Raw genomic sequence first — 8766 nt, 5'->3', positions numbered from 1 at the left:
GAGCCCAGTGCGGGAGAGGACTGCGGGCGCTGGCGGGTGCGGATGGGCCCCGTGCCCCGCATGTCTACTTCATGCCGCTGCGCAGCACCTGGTTGGCGGCGATGAGCATGACGCTGATGATGAAGGCGATGGCGAAGGCGCAGATCAGACTCTTGCGCACGCACGTCTGGCGGATCTGCTGGTTGGAGCAGGCTGTGGCCGCCCGCCAGGGAGCACCAGAGAGAGACAGACGGGGACAGCGAAGCATGGCATCAGGAGCTGCCTGCACTTCCGCACGTGGGCTCGTCCCACGGGACACGCAGGGACGCAAGGCGTGGGGCGGGCCAGGAGCCCCAGCCGCCCCTGCAAACCCTGGTTGCTCCCCCCCACCGCCTAAGCAGTTGGCCTGCCCATGGGGGTACCGGGGGCCCGTCACTCACTCTCCACGTCCACGGGGCACTCCTCAGCGGTGCCCAGGTGGCTTTCCTCCTCCGTCATGATGATGTTCTCGATGTCCTTCATGGACAGGTGCTCACAGAAGGTGTCGTAGAGCAGCCGCTTCAGCTCGTCCACGGTCAGCTTCTGCATGTCGCACTGGGAAGGGGAGGAGACACAGTGCTTTGGCCACTGCCACCACCACGGCCGCCTCCCAGCACCCTCCACCTGCACGAGCCCAGTGACAGGCCTCCAGCCTCTGGAGGACTGGAAACCACTCACTCCATTCCTTGAGTCCTTGACCACACCAGCCTCCCCCAGGGAGCCCTTGGCACTCTGGGAGGTAAGACATCCAGGAGACGAAAGCCTGGAATAGTCATCCCCCTTTACAGTATGGCCCTGGCTGTTCACTGGCCCGATACAGCCCTCCACAGTGTGCACAACCCTAAGTCCCAACTAGCCAGTGCATACCTTCCAGAAGACGGTGTCAAAGTCAGTGCCGTGGAACTTCTCTGGGATGCCCGAGGTGGAAAGCTTGGGTCCCAGGAGGGTCACAAACTCCTCAAAGTCCACTTGGCCATCGCCTAGAGCAGGCACAGGTCCAATCAGTGGGCCAGCCTACAAACTGGGCTGGGTCTGGGCCACCTTGGGTCACTGTGGTACCTTGGGCAGGTCCCACCGTCTCTGAGCCTTGAGTTATTTTCAGGGAGTAAAACGACCAAATATGATGAGGCCCCACCTGGCAAAGTGGAGATGGAGTGCAGCAGGTGGGCCCGAGCACGTGGGAGAGCCTCACATTTTACTCAGAAACGTGGCTTCCCAGCAGATGTGGGGCCTGACATTCCCACCACACAGACAGGAACTAAAGCTCAGGGCACAGTCCGCACGGACCGCTCCTTGCTCTCTGGGTGGAGGGGAGACAGGGTTGGAGCCCCGTGGCAGGGGTGGGGATTTGAGAAGAGAGGACTGGACATCACCGGTCTTTTTTACCAGGTTTTCCTTAATAAAATGCCAAGTGGCAAATGTGACTAAATGACTTTTTATTTGGGGTGAGGGGACCTTTAAAAATTGCTCGGGAGGCCCCTGGCCAGCTCAGTCAGTAAAGCACGCAACTCTTGATCTCAAGGTTGTAAGTTGCTGGTCGAGATGACTTACAAATAAAATCTTTTAAAAAAAAAGAAATTGGTCAGAATGCGGAGCGAGAGAGGCAGAGCCCCTAACCTCCGTGTGTGGGTGTGGCTGGGGCTATCCCACTCCAGCGTCTGTTCTCCAGGCTGAGAAATGGGACCAGACCTGGCTGCCTCCTGCCTGGGGCTTGGAGGTGCCTGGAGGGAGAGGCTCAGGGTGGGCTCAGCCTCAGAGGCCCAGGTGAGGGGTGAGGAAGCAGAGGCAGGGGTTGGCGCTCACCATCCATGTCCAGCCGCTGGATGATAACTTCCAGCTCCACCTCGTTGGGCATGTAGCCCAGGGAGCGCATGGCCGTGCCCAGCTCCTGCTTGGAGATGAAGCCATTGCCATCGCGGTCAAAGACTTTGAAGGCCTCACGGATCTCTGTGGGGGGAGCAGAGCGGGTTGGGACCTCACCTCTGTCCCCAACACCCCCCTCCCTGGGCCCCCAGGATCCCCAATCCCACAGCCCGAGCCCAGCATTGAGAATCCACTACAGAGACCAGTGGCAGGTGGCCCAAGTGCCCACCACAGCGCTGCCTTCCGGGAGTTCAGGGCCAGCTAAGCCGGGCAGCAAAGGTATGCCCAGACCTGCAGCTCTGCCGAGAGCACCCTTGGGGGGGAGGGGTCTTCTCCAAGCACCGGACTCCAACAGCCTCTCAGGGTGTGCTCACAACGACCCCGTGTGGCGGGTAAGCATGGCTCCCGGGGCCTGGCAGCGGTGGCCTCCTCGAGCTGCCAAAGGCTTCCCTGTCCACCCCTTACTCCTTCTATCCCCCACTTCCCCTCCTCCCCATCGCATGCTTCCTCCCCTGGACTCGGCTTGGAAACTCCAGCCAGCACTCCTTAAGGGCACCCCAGCACCCCGTGAGGCAGCCACCAGCTCCAGCTCTGGGCTAATGGGGCTAACGGGGCGACGGCTCCATGCAGAGACTGCCTCCCCAGCCCAAGGTTTGGGGGAAAGCGGAGGCTGGATGGAGGGGCCCCAGAAAGCCCAGGCCTGCTCAGATGTGGAGAGTGTCCCCTGCATTGTACAGAAGGGGAGATGGAGGCCTGAGGACCTGGGTGACTCAGGGGTGGAGAGCAATGCTCTGGGCTGGGAGCAGGGAGTGACTTAGGGCCAGACTCAGTCCCACCCACAGTAGAATGCCCAGGAGTGACTGAGTATGACAAGGGTTTTACCAGACATGTTCAGGAGCTGTTGGGGTCCTAACCTCTCCCTGCTCACCTTCACTCTACCTGCTGTCCCTTCGTGGTCACTCAGCCCAGGAAGAGCCATAAAGAGCATCTTCCTTTGGCTGAGAAGGGAACCTCACCCCACTCCCACCCTCTCTGCTCCAGCATCCTGGTTCACCTGCCAGCCTCTTGGCCTTTGCCTGAGCTCTCACCCTGGCTGGGACTTCAGCAGGCAGAATCCTGCCCCTGGATATGGGTGTGGGTGTATCTGGAAGCAGAGACAGATGAAAATCCTCCACACTGCAGGCCTGGAAACTGAGGCATGGAGAGGCAAAACAGCCAGTGCAGGGTCAGTTTGGGGTCAAGGCTGTTTCTGATGAGAGCAGGAATCTGGCCGGCCCAGGCCTGGCCTTAAAGGTCTGTGAACCCCTAAAACTGACTGTGGAATCCTGTGCCATGGGGTTATTCCCTCATCCCGCTGGCCCCAACGCAGACTAGGGGCCATGGCAGGGTAGCGTGCGTCGAGGCCCCAAACTTCATCAGGCTCTTCCTACCTGGTGTCGGCACACAAGGCCCGGAGGTTAGACCAGATGACACGCAGGCCAAGACAGAGACGGTGGCCTCAGCCGAGTGGCCTGAGCCCCCAGGCCCTCTGACTCTGGATCTTCCCCACCCATCCTCGGCTGGGCCTGAGAATCTGATCTAACCAGGGGCCCCTAGGACAGAAAGCAGCCGCAGTGGGTGATCTGGCCCAGGCCCAGGGGTTTCTATAAACCCTGGACTTGGAACTCCAGGCCAACGCCCACCCAGTGTTCTCCTGGGCCACTGACAAGGTGGTGAGCTCCCCACCAGCAGAGGTACGTGACGGGGACCGGCAGTCACGGAGGCGGGAACAGGCTCCTATGGCTTAGAAGTCTCTAGGTAGGGGTTAAGGCTCGGACTACGCAACAGGCACACCGTCTACCACTTTCGCCACCACACACACTTCGGTTTCTGGCCGGCAGTGTTGCCCTCCTGACCCAGCCCCAGGCTCTGGCCACCTCAGGTGTCCTGAACTCCAGCCCGAGGGGCCCTTTCAGCCCGGTGAGCACCAGAATCGCTCCACGTCCAGGCCTTTGAACACAGGGCCCCCTTTGCCGGGAAGGTCTCCCCCTCGCGGCAAACGCTGGTGCATCTCAGGCTCCCAGCACAGACGGCACCACCTCCCTGATGTCCTCCCTGCGCCCCAGCGGACTCTGGTCTTCTTCTGGGCTCCCACAGAGCCCACTCTGCCCTTGCACTGATCACACGGGACTGTGGATGAACTACGAGTGCCATGAGGCCGGGGGCCACCGCGGGGCCCCCGAGACCTGGAACAGGGCCTGTCTTTCAAGCATGAACATCTGCTGAACTAGTGATTAAACGAATGAATGGCTGATCCGGAGAGCCTGCCCTTCCGGAGCACCCAGAGAGAAGAGCTGAGCAGAAGTTCACGGGCTACTTGGTGTGAGGCCATCATTCAGAGCCCATTTACTCCTAGTCTACAAACAATCCTGGTAAGAGTAAGCGTTTGCTTTCCACGCCCCAAGCAGGCGAGAAGCATGAGGGGAGGTGGAGGATGCTGTCCCCCTGTCCAGCCCCCCAAGGATCCCACCCCAACCCACCCTACGGGCCACCACAGAAGAGGAGAATCCTGAAGCCTGGGTTGAGGGTACCATCCCCAGATTTCTGGGTGAGGGGCTGGTTTTGGAAGGAGGAACCCGGGGTCAAGCACTCTTTCTTTCTGGGTCCCTCAGTTTCCTGCTCTGCAGAGGCTCACTGGGAAATCTCGAGTTGGGATGGCAAAACCCTCGACACACAGTGGGACTGCAGGGGATGCTGGCCCCCTCCCCTGCAAGGAGCTGGGGTCCAGGCTGTCCCTCCCACCCTGGCAGGGGCCGGGTGTGGCTGCTTCAACTGGAGCCCCTCATGCTCTTCTGGAAGCCCAAAGGAAACGCACAGGGCTGGACGGGAGACAGTGGAGGGCAGGTGAATCTTGGATTATGTGGGCAGGTGACAGACCCTGAGGCAGCCCAACAGGCCTCAAGGGGGATCTGCACTCCATCGGGAAGCTGGAGTCCAGAGACAGGGTGCACACGCTGGAGGTCACTCGTGAAGGGGGGGCAGCGTCTGTCCTCTGCAGCCGCCGCCATGCTCCGCGGCATTGGCCCCACGCCCCACCACTTTGGCGGCCCTGAGTTTCCAGTCTGCGCAGAGGCGGCTGCTGGGCTTACAGGGAAAGGGACAGGATAGGGGACTCCCCCATCCCCCCCCATACTCTGAATGCCCTATTTGGCCACTCTCAATGCAGGCTCCACTGTCTGACTGAGCAGGCCAAGTGCCAACCCCAGAACCCTGCCCTGGTGGCTGTCTGCCTGTCTGTCTGTCTCCCTCCTCTTCTCTCTGGCCAGAAAGGGCTGAGCTAGGGATTGTGGCCACCACACCCCTACCCTCAGGGGCTCAAGTCCGTTGATGCCACTAGGGGCTAGCCTCCGTGCTCCTGCAGACCCTGGGGGGCTTCGCTGGGTGTGTGTGTCGTGGCCGGGGTGGGGGGGTGAGAAACGGGGGAAGAGGAAAGCCTGTGTGTCTCCTTCTCCAGGGTCAGACAGGCTCCAGGCCAGCTTTGCCTAGCCACGTCCACCCTGCCAACTGCCACCCATGGCTCCCTGGGGCCACAGGTCCCCAGATGCCTTTGCCAGACCTTCAAGGACTCTTCTACTCAGCCTTTCGCGGAGCCCACCTTCCTGGCCCGTCCCCTTGAACATCCTGGGTCCCTAACTCAAGAGCTTCACCAATCTCTCCACACTCCACGCTCTTACTCCTGCAAGACCCCCCTCCTTGGCCTCCCTGCTGCAGCATCTGGGTCCGCAGGCTCCTGCTGCGTGCCAGGCCCCTCGACAAGCGCCTCCGCTGTGTCCTCTGTCGCCAGCAGCCCCTTTTACAGATGGAGACACCGAGGCAAGAAAGACAAGTGATTGTCCAAGGTCACTCTGTGAGCTGAGGGTGTAGAGATTTGAGCCCGGTGCTGCCCAGCTGGGAAGCCCTCGTCGACACCCTGTGCACCCTGGGCTCTCCACCTCCCTTACTGGTCCCACTCCCCCTTCAGATTAACCGCCCCCTGGATATCTGCGGCAGGCATGTAATGTCTGCAGCATTTCATCCCAAACTGCCGGGCTTCCTCATCTCTGCACATGTGGGTCCCCCCCCCCCCGGTGGGTGTCCTCTCAGCAAAGGACCTGGATCTTACCCAGACTGCCCTGGGGCAGGAGCACAAGTGCAGGGCACTGGGTGGGGTGGGGGGAGGGGTGTCACCTCTTCTAGCCACCCCCAGCACTAAAGGACCACCGGGGCCTGCAGAGACGTGGGCTCCCAGGAGTGCTTTTGGGGTGCCTATAGGCAAGAAGGGGGTCAGCTGTGGAGGACAGGCTAGGAGATAGGCTGAGGCCACCCAGGCATCTGCTTGTTCCCAGGAGTGCTTTTGGGGTGCCTATAGGCAAGAAGGGGGTCAGCTGTGGAGGACAGGCTAGGAGATAGGCTGGGGCCACCCAGGCATCTGCTTGTTCCACGACCCCCACCTGGTCACCCCAAGGAGGGCCCTGCCCTTCAGATGCCCCCTGCGATAGGGTCCCTCTGCTCCTCAGGGCCCGGTAGAAGGGGACAGGAGAGAAGCAGGGAGTGCGTTTGGTGTGGTTGGTGACTAACGCTGCTGGGTTCCTGCCAGTGTGTCCACCAGGCGGCCCGAGGGGAGCCTGCGGCCTCCTCACCCCTGCACTGCCCTCCCTGTGCCCGCTCACCTCTGCATCCCAGCCTCTTCTCAGATTCTCAGGGTCTGCATCCCAGGGTTGGGAGATCAAGAGAGGAGAGACCCAGCCAGGCCCATAGCAGGGCTGCCAGCATCATGGTGGGGTGCTGGAAGCAAGGGTAGGGAATGAGGTGGAAGCTGCATGGGTTTTGGGGGGACAACGTTGTCCCCTGCCCAAGTGGCCAGGAGGAGGGGATAGAGGAGGGTCCGTGGAGGGAGACACTGGCAGGAGGTTCGGGGTGGCCCAGGGCAGGAACAGACAATGGTGGGGAAGAGATGGCCTGTGCCCCATCTCCTGCCCTCTTGGCCCTCATTGCACCTCCTCCTTTTCCCAGGCCCTGGACAGACAGGGCAGACACTTGGGCTTTGGGGTTCAAGGCCAGAGATCCAGCAGCAGCACGCATGTCTCTGTTCTGCCTGCATCAGACACCAGACCCCATCTCTGTGGCTCTGCCAGCCTCTGGGGGCTTTCAGGGGACTTGAGAGGAGCAGGTGGCTCATCGTCTATGGTGCAGGGTGGGGGGGGGCGGTTAGCTACCTTCTCCCTCTTGAACTTCCCCTCACCCAGTCTGACTCCCGCAAGGTCTACCCTCTCCAGGGTTGGGGATGAGGGAAGACCTCTCTCCATGCCTCCCCCAGTGCTCCCATCATCATCCCTGACTGCACTGGTGTCTCAGCTGCACCCCCCAAGCCCTGATGCGCCCCAGATCTCAGAGACCCTCGAACCCAAGATAACCGAAGAGAGGCCCAGCTTCTGGGCGATCTCAGTCCCTCACCCAACAGCAGATAAGTGGATCCCAGGGGTCCAAGGCTCCTATCAGCCCAGAACCCCCACTCCACTCCAAATGGGGCCCTAGGAGGTCTGGGGGATGGAAGGCCCGAGAACCTGCCCCCAGCCCAGGAGGGAAAGAGCTTGCAGGCCCTAGGGGTCTCACTGCTCTGCAGAATCTTCGGTCCAGGGACCCCGGACCTTGACCTCTGCTTTGATCTCGCCTAGCCCCTTGCCTAACGTCCCCATTCATGCTGAGAGGCAGAGGGACTCCGGTGGGGGAACAGATTTGGGACCCAGCCTCTGCTTTTCCCTTCCAGGCTTGGTTATCGCGACCAAGCCGCCCAATCTGGCCACTTGTTGTCGCCACCACCTCCTGGGCCGCTCTCCCAGCGCTCTGGGCTGGGGGTCCACGCAGGGCTGTGCTGAAGGGGCTAAGGGCACAGGAGGGACTGGGGACAGACCCGCAGGCGGCAAGAGCAGGGCAGTCGCCCTCTCCCCTGCTCCGGCTGCCCAAGCAGATTGGATTTTAAAAGCGACACGAGCGGAATGTCAATTCAAGCGCAGAGCCACGGGCAGGCGCCGCGGAGGGGATCAGGATGCGGGTGCTCCGGCCGGGCCCGCGCGGGGGGCTCAGCTCGGACCCCCACCCAGACCGTCGCGTTGCCGCACCGTCACCGCGGACTGCGCGGCCCCGTGACCCTGCTGCGGGGCTCGGCAAGTTTCCGCAGCGCGGGGGACCATGCGGGCAGGGGCTGCGCCGCCCCTCCGCCTTGGCTACCCCCACCGCGGCACCCAGAGGTGCGAGTTGGTCTTGACTCCCCGCGCAGCTGCTCTCTGGAGCGCCCACCTGGCAGCCGGCACCTGCGGACGGCCCCCCGCCCCCTGCGCCCCTAGTCCGCGCTTCACCTGGGCGCACAGGTAGGAGGGCCGGCGGGCAGGGGTCCCAGCGGGGCACTCACCCTCTAGTTCGTCCTCAGGGATGTCCACAGGGCGCTGCTCCGACAGCAGGTTGGGCACGGTGTAGATGCCCCGGTACATCAACGCCGCCGTCACCGGGTGGAACGGCATCTTGGAGGATCCGCGCCCGCCCGCCCGCCGCAAACTTTGAGGTCGGGGCTCATAGGCCGGCTGCGGCCCCGGGGGCGGCTGGAGCGGGCGGGGCGCGCGGCTGCGGAGGGCGGCCCGGCGGCAGCAGCGGTGGCGAGACGGGGGGCGCCCCTCCGGGGGCCTAGCCCCCCCGCGCCCGGGGCCGCCGGTCCATGCCGCCCCCCTCCCTCGTCGGGCTCCCGGCCGGGGCCCCGCAGGGGCGGCGGGGGCGGCGCCGCTCCGGCCTCTCCGCTCCAGCCGCCGAGCGCTGCGCCCGCCGCGCCCGCTCCTCGGTGCCCCGCGCGCTCCGCGCTGCTCGCCACCCGCTAGT

General features: G+C 62.9%; 1 protein-coding gene across 1 annotated transcript; it reads right to left on the bottom strand.

The window, feature by feature from the left end:
* CABP7 (calcium binding protein 7) lies at positions 1-8417 on the bottom strand. The gene is made up of 6 exons (XM_040619407.1): positions 8197-8417; positions 7683-7780; positions 1822-1965; positions 886-998; positions 420-573; positions 1-192 (listed from the first exon to the last, which is right to left on the bottom strand). Exons 1-6 carry the CDS (start codon positions 8415-8417, stop codon positions 65-67), a joined length of 858 nt encoding a protein of 285 aa, XP_040475341.1. The 3' UTR covers positions 1-64.
* Positions 8418-8766: the final 349 nt, after the last annotated feature.

Source organism: Ursus maritimus, unplaced genomic scaffold, assembly GCF_017311325.1.
Source record: "Ursus maritimus isolate PB19 unplaced genomic scaffold, ASM1731132v1 scaffold_33, whole genome shotgun sequence".
Taxonomy (NCBI): domain Eukaryota; kingdom Metazoa; phylum Chordata; class Mammalia; order Carnivora; family Ursidae; genus Ursus; species Ursus maritimus.
This window is presented reverse-complemented; position numbering and strand designations above follow the sequence as displayed.